General features: G+C 50.3%; 7 protein-coding genes; 4 read left to right on the top strand and 3 right to left on the bottom strand.

The window, feature by feature from the left end:
- Positions 1-889: 889 nt before the first annotated feature.
- FFUJ_09459 (uncharacterized protein) lies at positions 890-1,819 on the top strand (the record flags this gene model as incomplete). XM_023568636.1 has 3 exons in its annotated part: positions 890-969; positions 1,316-1,413; positions 1,569-1,819. The coding sequence occupies 3 exons, from the start codon at positions 890-892 to the stop codon at positions 1,817-1,819; spliced, it is 429 nt and encodes a 142-aa protein (XP_023435801.1).
- A 2,785-nt stretch (positions 1,820-4,604) lies between these two features.
- On the top strand, positions 4,605-5,595 carry FFUJ_09460 (uncharacterized protein; the record flags this gene model as incomplete). XM_023568635.1 has 2 exons in its annotated part: positions 4,605-4,751; positions 4,807-5,595. The coding sequence occupies 2 exons, from the start codon at positions 4,605-4,607 to the stop codon at positions 5,593-5,595; spliced, it is 936 nt and encodes a 311-aa protein (XP_023435800.1).
- Positions 5,596-6,632: 1,037 nt separating this feature from the next.
- FFUJ_09461 (related to histidine triad protein) lies at positions 6,633-7,220 on the bottom strand (the record flags this gene model as incomplete). The annotated part of the gene is made up of 1 exon (XM_023568634.1): positions 6,633-7,220. One exon carries the CDS (start codon positions 7,218-7,220, stop codon positions 6,633-6,635), a length of 588 nt encoding a protein of 195 aa, XP_023435799.1.
- A 917-nt stretch (positions 7,221-8,137) lies between these two features.
- On the top strand, positions 8,138-8,413 carry FFUJ_09462 (related to DNA-directed RNA polymerase small Zn-binding chain; the record flags this gene model as incomplete). XM_023568633.1 has 2 exons in its annotated part: positions 8,138-8,331; positions 8,389-8,413. The coding sequence occupies 2 exons, from the start codon at positions 8,138-8,140 to the stop codon at positions 8,411-8,413; spliced, it is 219 nt and encodes a 72-aa protein (XP_023435798.1).
- Positions 8,414-8,712: 299 nt separating this feature from the next.
- On the bottom strand, positions 8,713-9,931 carry FFUJ_09463 (related to XPA binding protein; the record flags this gene model as incomplete). XM_023568632.1 has 2 exons in its annotated part: positions 8,713-9,806; positions 9,856-9,931. The coding sequence occupies 2 exons, from the start codon at positions 9,929-9,931 to the stop codon at positions 8,713-8,715; spliced, it is 1,170 nt and encodes a 389-aa protein (XP_023435797.1).
- A 742-nt stretch (positions 9,932-10,673) lies between these two features.
- On the top strand, positions 10,674-11,441 carry FFUJ_09464 (related to RRP1 protein; the record flags this gene model as incomplete). XM_023568631.1 has 2 exons in its annotated part: positions 10,674-10,725; positions 10,774-11,441. The coding sequence occupies 2 exons, from the start codon at positions 10,674-10,676 to the stop codon at positions 11,439-11,441; spliced, it is 720 nt and encodes a 239-aa protein (XP_023435796.1).
- Positions 11,442-11,687: 246 nt separating this feature from the next.
- FFUJ_09465 (uncharacterized protein) lies at positions 11,688-15,086 on the bottom strand (the record flags this gene model as incomplete). The annotated part of the gene is made up of 1 exon (XM_023568630.1): positions 11,688-15,086. The coding sequence occupies one exon, from the start codon at positions 15,084-15,086 to the stop codon at positions 11,688-11,690; it is 3,399 nt and encodes a 1,132-aa protein (XP_023435795.1).
- Positions 15,087-15,451: the final 365 nt, after the last annotated feature.

Here is a 15,451-nt window from a genome sequence, read left to right as displayed (position 1 = left end):
CTGTTTGTTTGCCCAGCCACTCGGACGGAAGTTAACTGGCGTCCCCAAGCTCTCTGTCTCCCTCACTCTCTCCTCAAGCCTGTGGCCATTCCCCCGCCTTTCGCGTTTCCTTACAGTTCCTTCTCCTCTTGTTCCTTAGTACTAAGACGGGAGAGGTAAAACCCAAATCCGAGCCATCGATGCTTTCCGGGTACAGCAGATAAACTCGGCTAGCGCCCTCTTGATTGGACGCACGTCTGTTGCGCGTCTTGGTCGCCCTGATCGGACCTGATCTGGTGGTTCGCAAGCAGCCAGAAGCTTTTTGCCTTGCAGCGTAATATGGCATGGCAAGGCAAGGTACTAGGTAAGGTAGCTTACCTCCGGGTAGCTTGTCCACACCATAGCTGGGCCACCCAATCCATCCTTCGATGACAGGCTCGTGGGACTGTACTTCTGGGCGTCGCATTGTTTCCTTGCATTCCCATGTATTCATACACGAGTCTCGTTAGTGATGTCCGTACATAGTGTCATGGAGTGTATCCAGTGATGTTGGGATGACTGTGACGGCCGCAATTGGCTGGATTGAGAGCTCTCACACAAGCTCTCGGGCTGTCTATCGCTCCATTGTCACTGTAGCTGTTGCTCTCGCCCTCCAGCTCCAGCTCCTCTCCTCTCCCTCTTGTGTAGTGCGCACGCGCAGCCTCTCCCACCCTTTGCCGTTCCCACTCCCCCTGGATCTCTTTCTCTCTCCTCTCTTCTATTCTTGCTTTACCTAGCTTCTCTATCTCGTGCTGTGCCTTGTCTACCTTTAAAACCCTCCTCTACCCCCGAGAGAAGCGCCCTGATCTCCTGAACCTGTCAATCGCATTGTACAGACTCCCATACATCACACAGACCAGTAACCATCACCATGTCCCGCAAGAGAAAGCAAGAGGAGGAGGAGGAGCTCGTCTCCCTCCCTGAAGATGATGATGGTGAGGAGGAGGAAGAGTGAGTACCATTTGCCTTCCTTTTGCATGTTACCTTGTTGCGATCGTCTTTTTGAGGAGCTTTCGGTTGTCCAATCGCGCGCATTTTATCGTTGCGCTATTCGTTGCGCGACCTACCAAGATGCGCGCGCAGGGCTGATGTCGCATGCCACCACAAGATGCGATCCAATGCGATGCGAATCATGTCGCGATTGAATCTATTCCCACGTGTCATTTGCGACATTTTCCGATCGCAATATGATTCTCCTTGAATTTGGGATTGTTACCTGTTGTGCTGTTTCGCGATCGAAACATGTTGTTGATGATTGTATTTTGTTGATGACGATTGGCTGACAACATGTGAATAGGTACGTCTCCACCGCAGACGAAGAAGAGCAAAGCGAAGAAGACGAGGACGCTGAGGAGGAGGAGGAAGATGACGAAGATGACGAAGCTGATGCAAAGGGTGAGTTATTATCGATGTTCGGGAAGAGCTCGCCACCAATACATACTTCCATCCCTTCCATCGATTATGTCCCATTTATCATTTACATGGTCTCTTCCAAGAGCCTAGCAACCAGCCTATGATACCGAGCCAAAATGCTGACCATATCATTTCAGCCGAGCCTCCCGTGAAGAAGCGCAAGACGGCCGAGGCAGACACCAAAGAGACCAATGGCGACGCCGAGGAGGAGGAGGAAGAGGGTGACGATGACGCTGAAGCTGAAGGCGACGAGGAGGACGCCGAGGGCGATGAAGACACTGCCGATGTCTCCGCTCCAGCCAAGGACGGCGTCAAGACTGCTGAGGCGCCTGCTGCTGCTACTGAGACCCCAGAGCCCAAGGCGGTTACAGCTGGTGGTGACGAGTAATACCTACGAGGCGACTCGTGTATCGTATAGCAACCCGTCCCTTTTTACTCCATATATCTTTCAACACATTGAATTATTTCTGGATATTGTTGCTTGGAGTGTCACTATCTCTGAGTTGTGCCATGGCTGAGTGTAGGTTGATTTGGGTGATGATGGTGTTTGTGAAGTCAGTTATTCGTGATGCCGCCCTTCTCCCTGTGTACCAATCCTTCATCATCCCCTTTACTAACAAGTCAGTATCATATTCATGATCATGCACCCGAGCACACACAGATCTAGCCAAGGCAGATCAGATCTTGATCCTAATCTTGATCTACCCACGCACGCAGTGTCCACTTACCGATCTACCCATTTAGATAAGGTTTTTGGAAATAAACATCGAGACGTTCTCTTTTCTCCCAGGGGGGATGTCATGAAAAAAAGACGCAAAACCCCTGCCATGGTGTTGTAATTGGTTCAGAAGGCATGGGGGACTCCGCAACGGGTAGGGCTGAGCGAATGTTGAGGGTTTGGCTGACGGTCATGATGTTTATTCTTGGGGTTGATAGGGGGTGTTGTCGTAGGAGACGTATATTTTCTTGGGTGTTTATGGTACGTGGGTAGGATGGACCTGTGAAGCCCTTGTGAAAGAGACGATTGAGCAGAGACAGTAACGAGTTGTAACCTGAGGGAAAATGGAAGTGTATGAAACGAATAGAGTTACAAACTATTTGAAAGAGACAATATCCTCTCAATGGCTGCTGGCCAGTTGTCGAGGGTACAGCACAGCACTCGGGAGTTGAACTGTCAAGACGTTGATCTTAGCTGACGAGTGCCAACACCACCAAATAACGGGGGCCACGTTTGTCCATTCATTACCCCAGATTCTCTTAGTTTCCAAGAACTGAGCATGTACCTAGACAGCTAGAGTAGACCTTGGGGAGCAAGAAAACATCGGACCCCGATATATGGTGTCAAAATGAACTCAGCAAAAGGTATCCTAAACTTATGCTAATTTACCTAAGTCTTTCTATCATTTAGGATCAAGGTCCTGAGTTTTCTTTCTTCCCCTGGGTAGAGTCCCGTAAGGTCATCGATGAATACAGCAACATTAGCCGTTGCAGGGTGGTCTGATGCGATCATCGGTTGCTGCATGCCAATGTCTGTACCACGCGGCATGCGGCAGACCTAACAAGGCCAAGCCTCAAGAGCAGGATCTTGCATTTCACTTTGAAGTCAGTCTTGATAGCCTCGGTCCATTGGTTCTGTAAAACAAAAATACAACAGTAAAAGTCTGAACTACCTCTGAATGATGGCATGAATACTACACGGTGACTCAACAACCGGATCTCATTACCCAAGAGGCTACCTAACAAAAAGACAGTGGATTCTATTCGATTCGACTGGTCTCGGGGCTTCGGAATTTGTCAGAGTCTGAGGCCGGCTCGTGACCACTTGCTTCAAAACTTCACAGGGCGCAAAGCAAAACTAAACATGGCCTTTGCGAAGGAGGCCATTCCCCACGACTTGAGTCTTGTTCCAAGGCAAACGAGATTGAGGTTAGTCAACGATACCCCATCCTACAGGGATCAGCCCCGCCTGAGAGGGCCTGTTAGCGTCTGGGGATAAACTCAGGCCACCCCAAGGTTTTTTTTTATCCTGTCAAGTTCCGCTCTTGTATTAGTTTATCGCGACGACATGACTTTGGAGGTTATGGTTGATTATATTCTTCTGACTCGGTGAGAGTTGAGGTGTAAGAGTATTGTCTCTCTGGCTGTTTATAACAGAGGCACGATAGCCCTGTGACGAAACTCTTGCAGAAATGCTCTTACGTGGCTATTAGGTAGCCAAGGGCCCGGATTTACTAACAGAATGCCCATCCTTGACAGGTGCCAAGACCATCTCGTGTAGACCATTGGCCTTTGCGGAATACTCTTGACTCAGGCGTGTAAGTTATCAATCTTTACATTGGTTGGTTACCCATTGCATCTTTCCCCTTCCAAGCTTCACGCCCATGCTTTAAGCGAAGGATAACGAGCACCTGAACTTGTGATGCATCACATTGGCCCGTCCCTCCCTCATCCTCACCCTCTTACTCCGGTCACGGCTCCTCAGGTCCGAGGCCGTCTGTGTCCTGGCTGTGCTAGAACTATGTGCCATACTATGGTATTATTCCGTGCCTCTTGTCTCCGTGTCGTAATGCCATGCCATGCCCCCTTGGCCCATCCTCCGCTTCTTTTCATACTTTGGCACCACCCTCGATGGATTAGTTGGTGGTAGTTATGCATGGTGGTATTTTTTCTCTTTCTGCGAACGAGCATTGGGTCTTGGCAATCTTTTCGAGTTTTTTGTGCCCTAGACGTCTGTTATAAAAGGGGACCTGTTCAGCCCAAGTTTGTAGTTGTGAATCTTTATCCTTCTCTGTATACCCACGGTCTTCCCGTCTACTGCTCTCTCTCCCCATCACACAGAAAAAGCTAGACGAGAGAAACGGAAGAAATCACAAGGAACAGGAAACAGAGCAGCTACGTTATGGCTTGCGGCTTGTCGACAGCAAAAGACATCCGACCAGCCTCGCGACTACGAGTCTGCCGCCTTCTTAACTGCCTATAACAAGAACCCCCCCTTCTTTCTTTTTTTAAAAAAGACACTCAGCCAGCAAAAAGACAGAAAAAGCATAGAGAGAAACCGAGAATATTCTTCGGGATCGTTGTTCCACTCCCTTCTCGTGATGACGGGGTTCAAGGACAACCTCGTGCTAGATCTAGTATTTGCGGATAACCGTTAAACAAAAACGCGGCCTACAATGATGATGAGCTCGACTTTCCTCGAGTCCGCCAGCGACGGAGACGGAGCTGCGCGCTTTGGACGCATGCCCGATGACTGGATGAACGGTATCGATACTACCGCCATGCCTTTCTCCAGCTTAGATGCCCCCTACGAGGCTTCTACAGTAAGTCACTCTCAACTACCCAACTCACAACAGACATGTCTAACTCACTTCTCAGCAGCAGAACCCTCTTCAGTCTCCTGAGACGCCCAGTCTCGATAACACCGTCTTCCCCTCCCCTCTAACAGACCTTGCCTACCTTGACCGTTCCTTTGGAGACTTCTCCCCTAACGGCTACGCCATCCATTCCACCACACCGGGTCAATTCCCCGTCCATCCTCCTCATCGCACCTCATCCGCCTTCTCAGAAGGCTACGACCTCTCCACAGGCAGCCCATCCCTCGGCGCCGTCTGGCCAGCTCACGTCTCGCCGGCGGCAACATTCCTACCCACGCCGCCCATGGCAGACGAGCTATCACCAGCTGAGTCTGAGCCCGAGGAAGATAACCAGGATGACGATGAGGACTACGACGATGACTCGGAGCCAGCGAGCAAGAAGCGCAAGCGCTCAACGGTAACAAAGACAAGGGCAAAGGGTAAAGAGGGACCTAAACGTAATCCCACCCAGCTCCGCACTGCATCGCGTGCTCCCAAGAAGCGCGTTGTTGCTCAACCTAGACATCCCAGCGAGACTACAGAGGAAGTCAAGGCGCGGGCTGCACACAACCAGGTTGAGCAGCAATACCGCAAGCGCCTCAACACCCACTTTGAGCGTCTTCTCGCTGTCCTCCCTGCTCCAGGCACAGAAGGCGGTATCGCCAATGATCGTCGCGTGAGCAAAGCCGAGGTGCTTGACCTTGCTCGTGAGAGAATTCGCGCGCTGGAGAAGCAGACGGCGAGGTTAGAAAGAGAAAGACGAGAGCTACGGGGACGTATTGCTCCCGACACACGAAGGTGTTTGGTTTAGAAATGTTCAGGTAGTTCTCTTAGGTACTGAATAGGTAAAGGATATGGATAAAAAAGGGGTTGGCGTAAGGTACCTAGGCAAATGATCGGACATGATGGCGAATATGGAACAACAAAACAAAAAAACTGCGGATCGGATCTTTATTTTAAAAAAAAAGCATTAGAAAATCACAAAAACAAAGCATGCTTGGATCGGATGGTTAAAGGTTAGCGGTCACCGGTTAATGGGTTTAGGAGTTGCTTTGACATCGGTACTAGAACTGAAGCTTACGCTTTGGAGGATATCTTTATGCTGTTTTTTTTTAATGTGCATGCTATATGCCCGGTGCGATTGGTTAGATACTAAATCTCAGTTTCTATTGTCATTTTCGCTTAAACATAGTGTTCAAGGATGATGTCTCACTGCCGTGCGTATTGCCCAAGGACTCATTCTCAGCTAGCTTGATGACGCCTTGAGAAGAGCCCGCAGGACTTTGACACCCAATGGTCGAGTGCAATTGACATATTAATCATATTCAAGAGCTGCCGGGCCAATATTTCTTGCAAAACTGGTATCGAGTTCGAGACGAAGATGGTGTATAGCTATTGCCACGGCGTATGTAGCAGGTCTTTGCAAGGCTGGGATGAACTTGATCAACTCTATACGGCAATTAGAAATGGGGTGGTATATTAAAAGATCCTGTTAAGTGGTATTGTTGCAGCAGGGCAAGAGGGTCGTTCTAAAGAATGTCAGGTCTCGAGAGTCCAACCAGAACTTGGATGAATGAGGGAGGTGAAGGATTATGAGATAGAGGTACTAAATGAGCCTAAGAAAGAGGTTCAGAACTGCCAAACACGATCTTTCCCGGACCAAGGAACTCATGAGATATAATGGGTAAAGGTTTGTGATAATTCGATGAAGATACGTCTTCATCAAAGGGTATTAGATCGAGAAGTATAGAAATCTATGAATCTCTTCAACGCCAAGTACTTGGCAAACCGCCCCCTCTCCAAGATCGCTGAACGCCAATAAGGTAAAAAGATATACGTCTTCAACTCTCATAGCTTAGCCTTGCTCTCTTTTTGCTTCTGCTCTTCCTCTTCCTCCCTCATCACGGCGGCAACACTCTGCCTAAACTCCTCCGCCAAAACCACCGCCTCATCATCATCCAACTCTTCTCTCCTCCCCCTACCAAACATAGTAAAGCTCTCACTAAACCTCCCACTGGCTCTAATCTCCGGCCTGGGGATGATGTGAAAGTGCATATGCGGTACAACCTGCGCAGCAGCAGCCCCGTTGTTCTGCACCACGTTCCAATCTTCAATGCCTGTCGCACGAGCCATGGCTTTTGACAGAACGCGCAGATAGTGGCCCAGATGCGCGGATTCAGAAGCTGTCACGTCGCTGAGTTTAGGACGGTGAGGCCGTGTGCAGAGAAGAAGATGACCGCGACTTAGCGGTAGAATGTCGAGAAAGGCGACGAGAACTGGTGTTGAGAGAACGATGAATGAGGCGGGTGATACGAGCTCTGGGTTGATGAGTGAGGATGTTGAGGGTGGTGGATTTAAGGGGTCGAATGGCTCGAAGGTGGATGAGATTGTGCAGAAGGGACATGATGAAGTCGGGGGAGCTGAAGGATCAAACATGGCTGGTGATCTCCTCAAGATGCGATGTATGAGCTGATGTGAGCTTGGATATGTTTAGGTGAAGAGTGAAAAGATTGAGTGAAATTAATGACGTCGATGTTGAGGTTGATGATGTTCCAAGTTCATGAGCATGAAGAGATGGTACCGAGGTTGAGATGATGGACCGGGGCTTGCCAGGAACTGGAGATCGGGAACTGGGGTGTTTGATTTAGTGCATTTAGTGGAGGTCAATCTCTGTGGGGTACTTCAACTGCCCGCTAATGGAACGTTTGCTTCTTATTCAACATTAGCTCATCGGCTTGAGGTCAGCATGGGAGAGGTGTTGAGCTATCTACTTATCATAAACTGCGTGGGCACTGTACTTAAAGATTGAACCATGAGAGAGCTTGAGAAATATTTGCTTATCGTTGAGGGTAAGTTGTACTCTGATACAACCACTGGTCTGCGCTCACAAGTCACCATGAGAATAGGCTATAGATGGGAACGATAAAGAGATCCTTATCTTAGCTGTGCTTGAGTGATCTAAGCACTTCCTAACTGGAACAGTGCATCACCGTGAATAGTCACGCTTTGGTTGCAACACAACCTTGCCACGGAGGTGATCAATAGCGACGACAAATGAGGAGAAACGAAAAGAAGGTACCGTGTTGAACATCACCACTCCAAGTTACATCAGACCTCTCATATATAGCAGAAGCCATAAAACAAAGCCGAGCACTCAACGCCCATATCTTATAAATGCCGTTCTTATCAAAACGGTACGTACCCACTCACCTCCCACCAGGACACTCACCGCCCAATTCTGCCGTCCAAACTTTCCCATCACCGCCTTCATGACCAATGCCACCTCCAATCTTTTCCTCACCACCAAAAAGACATCCATAACCCAACCACCACCCAAACCAACAGCCTCAAAAATGCCCCGTGAAGAGTATCAAGTCCCCACCGCCAACGCCGGCCAGCGCGGCGGCACCCGAGACGACCACCAAGTCCGTCACGTCATGTCCTATATCTGCGGCGACTGCGGCGGCAGCGTCACCCTCGGAAAGGATGCCACCGTCGCGTGCCCTCACTGCGCAGGTCGTGTTCTCTACAAGGAGCGCACCAAGCGGTATGTTATGCGATACTGGCGGGTTTTTGAGACGGGTCGAGACTAACGTTATTATAGAATGGTTCAGTTCGAGGCCCGATAGACATACCAACGATGATTTTTTATACCAAAGAAAAAAAGCCTGCATGGAATAAAGACGAGAGGTGTTGTGGCAACTTTGACATTTCGAGATGGGAGTTTAGGGGTCTGGGAATTACGTCGAATGAAAGAATAGAAAATGCGAAACGATTTGCGCGTGACGAGTTACAGTCTGCGTGATTGATTGATTACTTCTTTGTTTCCTTCAAAGTCGCCTTGCGATATCTACCCTGCATAACTTAAACCGTGAACTAGACAAGATCCTTATGTAAACCCCAAACGCCGCTATATGCTATTTTTTCCTTATTGCTGCTTCTGTTGGTTATAGAGATACTTTGCGAAACTTGCATCCTTCATAACCGAGTCCTCGTTATCGTCCATGGCGGCTGAATATCGATCTTGAAGACTCTGCTTCTGAGCCTCTTCGTCGGAGTCAGTATCATCGTCGTCGTCGCTGGCAACGTCCACCTCGTCTTCTTCCTTCTGTGCGACTGGTAGACCACCGACTGACATGCCCTTCATCATTTTGTCTAGCTCTTTCTCTCGTGCAGCCTTCTTTGCCTCCTCACGCTCTGCCCTCTTCTTCTCAAGCTCCGGGAGGTAGTCGCGCAGAAACTCTTGCTTCTTCTCCTCAACGGCCTCGAAAAACTCGTCTACACCAGTACCTAGTCGCGAACTCACGCCGACGACACTGAGATGTGCGTAGAACTCCTCCAACACGAGACTCATCGAGTTAAGCAGGCTGCCCATGTATCCGCTTCCACCATGGCCACCACCCTCTGCACCGCCCAGCTCATCTGATTCTTCATCCTTTCGTAGCGCCTCTTGGAAAGCTTCAAAGTCGGTCATCCACTCCTTGGCAAACGCCGCATCCTTGACATCCGTCTTATTGAAGACGAGAATCATGGGAAGCTTGGTCTTGTAGAGAATGGAGCAGGCGTAGAGCATGTTGGACATGAATGTCGAAGTGGAAGCAGTTCGTGGGGTATCAATAACGTAGGCGATGACTGTAGGGAAAGAAGACGCAAGGGACTCGAGAAGAATGGTTCCAGAGGCTGACCAGACAAAAACTTCGATCTGACCGGGGGTGTCGACTAAAATTCTATCGATGGGCTTGCGATCGGGCTTCTCGGGATCGGGCTGGGTGCGCTTCTCGAGGAGGTTGACGACCTGATCAACCTTTGTAGCGAAGAGGTTGAGCGAAGTGAGAATTCCACCGTTGGGGCCAAGGTTGTACTGCTTCATGACCTCCTCATAGTTGACCGAGTCTCGAATATCGATGTTGGACTCGAATGGTACCGACAACACAGCGGGATCGAGGTTGATGACATATGGAGGTTGATCATTCTGATGGAGGTGAGCATTGATACGTCGCATGAAAGTAGTCTTTCCAGATCCTAAATAGACGTTAGACAAGGTTGCGCAACGATGAGCAATGAAACTTACCTGCCATGCCGACCACGACAATAGCGACGGGAGGCGAAGACGCCTTGGAGGCTTCGTCTGTGGAGGCAGATGCCATATTCGGTTATTTGCCCTTATTACTGAAGACTGAGGTTGATAAAGTGAGTCCTGGGCTGACGGTGAGGCAGAGCGTGATGTTTAGAAGGATATGGAAGGAATGAAAAGTGACGAAATGGAGACCTCAAAATTTTGGGCGCGGTCAAGTCGATGTGGATGCCCCGCGCGGGGTCATTCGCTGAGAGTCTGTCGATAGAATATGAAGCTGAATAAGCCTGATATTAATGCTTTTCAAATCCAAGCCGGGGTTTATTCTATTTAGGCATTGAAATATAGAACGTATGACCTTTGGTATTCCTTGAGTTGTGAAATATATATGAAAAACTCAAACTAAGAACTGAAGTCTGTAGGCTGGCTGGCTGAATCGAAAGGATATCTGCCGACGCAGCTAGCGATATTGTTATTCAGAATGCATACAACGTATTATATCATGAATCTGTAATATTGTCTTGATTATTTAATACAAACACTGGCACATACTGCGTTGTAGTCATGATCATAACCCTTCAGTCTGGATATGAAAGTCCCTTACAAGAGCCGGCCCCACTTCTCGGTGAGGCCCCCACTAGATCCGACATCCATGCCAGAAAAAAGTTGCCCAGCATCGCATAGCATCTTTGACATTTTTCAACGCCAACCAAACTATCACCAACACTTCTCTTTCCGCAGCCCCAACCTAACCACCCAATTATCACGATCGCCATAACCTGTCAACCAGAGCCATTGACGCTCTACTCTCCAAAATGGCCGAGCACGAATCCCAAATGCCCTTTATTCGCAACCTCGCTTCAAGCGGTCCGTCCCCTCCAATTATCTCTTTACGAATCTTACTAACTTCTCCAGATCGCAAACTTCGAATGTCCTCATTAGAATCACTCTCAACATTCCTCGCCTCGCGCTCAAGCCTCTCCGACGTCGACGCCCAGAAGCTATGGAAAGGCCTCTTCTACGCTCTATGGATGACCGACCGACCCATCCCCCAGCAACGTCTCGCCACAGATCTCGCCAACCTCCTCTTCTCCCTCAAGCCCGCCTGCGCCATCCCCTGGCTGCGCGCCTTCTGGGCCATCGTCGGAGCCCAGTGGACAGCCATCGACGTCTACCGTCTTGAAAAGTTCCTCCTCCTCGTCCGTCGCGTTTTCGCTTCCCACGTACGACTAGCTCGCGAGCGGGGCTGGAAGGACGGCGATGTCGAGGCTATCGTGGCTGTGCTGGAGGAGTATCCCTTTGAGAAGGAGGGTGATCTGCGAAAGAGTCCTGTGGGCATCAGATTGCATGCGCTGGATATCTGGGTTGATGAGTTGGAGCGTGAGGAGGCGCTGGAGCACCCCGAGGCTGAGAAGTTTGTGAAGAGCGTGGGCGATCTTGTTATTTCGCTGAAGACATGCCCTGTTAAGCCTGTGAGGGCGCGCTGTGTTGAGAGTTACGAGGATGAAAGGTTGCCGTGGGTTAAGGCAGCCAGTGGTGATGAGATGGAGGAAGATGAGGAATGGGGTGGTATTGACGATTAAGAGCCGGTATTTGCGGGCGCATGGCGTTGGGACAGGGAAAATGTATTACGGATATGCCCAACTTGTTTATATATGGGTACGAGGTTGATACCATCTGAGAATATCACCACCATCTATTATCATTACTACTTGAGGAGTGCAATAATGTATCTTTGAACGCCCGCTCCGATATGCATTTAATAGCAATGTAAACTGCCCCTTGGTGCTTGTATAGAACCACCACTCTGACCATTGTATACGCTTAATTCACCAAACCCTGGTATCTCCTCCGACAGTCTCATCATCGTCGACTCGAATCTCATAACCCATCTCTCTCGCTGCCTGCTGTCGTTGTTCCTCCTCCTGGGCTCGCTGCCAAGCTTCCAGCCTTGCTCGCTCCTCGGATGTCTGTACGCGACGCTTCAAGAGGCCCTTCTTACGAAGACGACGGCGATGCTGACGCTTCTTGTCAAATGAGAGCCCGTGAATGTCAATGTCGGTGATCTCGCGATCGTACCAGACGTCCTTCATGTCGGCATACCAGTCAACCGCTTCTTCCATGAGTTGTCCAGCTAGGACGCGACCATAGCCGCCAGTAACCCACTGGTCCAACTTCACGGGAATGGCTTTTCCAAATGTAGGATCATCGACGGACCAGACGCAGGGAGGATTGCTGCAGCTGACAGGACGACAGAAGGCGAGGCACATAGTAGACTCGAGAGCATACCAAAGGCCGAGGAGGAAAAGAACAAAACCAAAGACTGTGAAGCGGAATGATGGTTTGCGGTGGAAGAGTGATGGAAGTGGTAGTGAAACGTAAGACACCGTCTTGCCGTCGGAATGCGTGATGAAGGCGGTGCTAGCGCCGTGGTTGTCGTGGAGGGTGGCCATCTTTTCAGGCAGCGGCTCGGGTTTGACGATGTCAAGGAGGTTCTTCTCAGCCGGCTCTTCTTTAGGTGTCTTGAGCTCAGTTGACTTCTCTTCAGTGGCCTTGTTCTCGGCAGCTTTATTCTTGGTGCTGACTTGATCAGAAAGACGCTCAATGCCCCTTGCTGCGGTATGGATTCCGAACAGGCTGTTCTTGAGGGTATTGTTCATGCGAGTCATTCGATCTAGATCCGAGTTGTCGTTATTCTGAGGATCGATTTGGTTGGTTCGTGTGTTCAGTTTGGTGTCAAGTTCCAAGTCGAAGTCGAAATCGTCATCAAATGATGAGTTCTCAGGTAGTTTATCAAGGAGAGCCTCAACTTCCTGAGATGGGGCTTTGCGACCGAGAATAACCTCTTCAAGATCATCTAGCGTCGAGTCCTCGATGTGATGTGTTCGTTGGAGTTCTCTCAAGTCGTCTTTGACTGTTGGAAGCTTGGCCGAGTTTTTCAGTATTCCTCGGCGCCGTGAAAGAGATCGAGTGCGCCGTCTCCTCACCCCACTCGACGAGGTTTTGGTGCTCGGTTTGTCGTCTGTCCCCGGGTCTGATGCAGTGTCCCTATCGCTACTACTCATAGCATTATCCGTCCTTTTATCACGGAACGATGCAGATCTTTGTCGCAATGGCCTTTCTTCCCTCTTTGGCTTTTCTTGTTTGTCTTTTATTTCAATCTTCTCCACCTTGACTGTCGCTGGTGTTTCCACGTATGCGCCCGTGACCTTTGGCGTGGGCATAGTTAATGGATCCGGCTTCGTCGGTCGCGGTGTCGCATCGATATCTTTTGCATCATCGATATCAGGCTCTGGAGATGGGGCTTTCATAGAACCCTTCTCAGAGTGATTATCGCCAGGCGCAAACAGACTGGCCTCCGCCTCAATGCGGTCTGTGGGATCCGCCTCCGAATTCATGGATTTCTTGCTCTTAACAGATTCCGTTGAACGAGTTCGAGACAAGCCAGTAAATGCGACACTAGGTTTGGGACTGAAATCTCTGTTAGAGCGATGTTGACGATTTCTGTAGCCATTGCTGGTTGAAGGTTGAGGAATTGCAGAAGCAGTGTCAGGCTTCGGTTCTAGGGGCAACGGAGCGGGTTTGTCAGTGTCGGCCACCTGTCGCGGCTCAGGTTCAGGCGCAGGGCTGGAACTGGCAGCCCGCGCCAGGCGTCGCAGTAAGTCTCGGGAATCAGTACGTGTGTGCGACAGACCTGGTCGCGGACGACTTGTCTCGTCCTTTGAGTCACCATCCTCCCTAGGGTGGTCCGATTCTGCGCTCTCGCGTCGCGACTTGAATATCGTCACAGGCGTGTCAGGGATACTGACGCCGGCCCCTTCAAAAGCAGAGCGAGGCCGAGGCGACGGCTCTTTCGGTTCGAGTTCACTTGTCGTCTTTGCCTCTGGGAGCATCCCTCGGCTCGTCCTGGGTCGATCTTCTGGAGAGCGTGAGCGACTCATTGCATTGTGCTCACGAATCTCTTCTAACTTGATTGATGCCATTGACCTCCTGGGTAAGCCGTTAACCTCCCGCTGTCGTATGTCGTCCAATTTGGTATTTCTTGGTCTCGGTGCGTTTCGATCAGGTATGGGTATTTGGTGTTCGACCTTTTCCTCACGCTCCCGTATCTCGTCTATCTTTGTATTATGTGGCCGCGGCGGCTCGAGAGGAATATCGCTTCCTGTCCTGACCTCCCTTGACCGAATCTCATCAAGCTTGGTGTTCCTCGCTCCAGGCGGCGCCACCCTCGTCCGTGAGTTGATGTCAATTTCACTCCCTTCATCGAAGTGAATGCGATTTGCAAACGGACGTGCGCCCATACGTAGCCTTGGGCTGTCTGAAACTTGCAACTCTCCAGCCGTAAAGTCGTCATCCACCTGCCATGCGAAACTCTTTTCGGGAGATGCTGGGCCAGGTGCCTCGTTTTGAGCTTCTTGGCCCTCAATCGACGGATACAACTCCTCGATACCAGGGACTAGAGCAGGAATCCGTCCTTGTTTCGTCAGGTCGTCTTTAGAAGGCATTTGCCTCAACGAGTGCGACCCTATTCGCAGTCCAGCAGCGCTCCCAGGCCGACTATCTGGTCTAATCCCATTGACAGTTGTGGTTGGAGGTGCATGCACAGGCGTAGTACTCTCCTGGGTCGGCTCTCTAGGCGTAAAGGAAAGTCCTGCCCTGGACTTACCATAAAAGTTCCGTCGTCGCGGCGAGTCGGTCTTGTCTGGCGTTTTCTTTATTTCGGGTATTCTTGAAGCAATTGACCCTCGGGAAAAGGGGCGACTCGGAGCCTTCGTGTCCAGGTGATCGTGACTTAACATCTGCCGCATCTGGTTTCCTTCTCCTTCGTGTTTCTCGCGCCAGACTCGAGGTGCTGGGCTAGGCGACGCATCAACTGGTTGTGTTCCATCACTGTCATCCTCGATTTCCTTCGCAGCGAGACGGAAAGCATCGGTCATGGAGAGTCGTTTTCGAGTGGAGGAGGAAAAGCCTGGCGTAGGTAATTTGCTGTCGCGCGAACCAAGACTACCGATGCTCGCTCGCCTGTCGAGATCCGAAGTTGTTGATCGCGCGAACCCATTGCTCTGTATACTAGACCCAAGCCTTGAATTGTTCTGCTGCGCTTGGCCATTCTCTTTGTTCCTGTCGGTTCCCCGTGGGATGTTGCTTGCGAAAAGAGGTTTCCTCCCGGACTGCTTCACGATAAGCTGGCTGGGCCGCTCGGCCAGCGAGCTCTTGTCGCGATCCATCGGGGATACAATTGGGTGTGATTATATGCAGTTATGGTGAGGTCGATAGCACATTATTTGTCGTCATGGGCAGCGCGTTTCATTGCATCGCGATGGCGATTAAAAGTATTTGGATATGATAATATGATCGCTCGGGTGTGATAGTCGTAACAATGTGTCTGGATGGTCGTACAGCTGGAGGTCGGGTATCTTGTACAGTCGCGAAACAAAATATCAACAGCGCGCGCAAAAGATAAATTAATTGACCAAATGTTTTTGTCGAGTCGTGGTTTAAACGCGTTGGAGGCTACAGAAAGTGGCCGAGCATGGGGGGCCTGTCATAGTGTACCCGTCCCGTCATTAACGGAGGTGGGGTCACCGTTCCA

The sequence above is a fragment of the Fusarium fujikuroi genome, chromosome FFUJ_chr09 (genome assembly GCF_900079805.1).
Source record: "Fusarium fujikuroi IMI 58289 draft genome, chromosome FFUJ_chr09".
NCBI classification, from domain to species: Eukaryota; Fungi; Ascomycota; class Sordariomycetes; order Hypocreales; family Nectriaceae; genus Fusarium; species Fusarium fujikuroi.
This window is presented reverse-complemented; position numbering and strand designations above follow the sequence as displayed.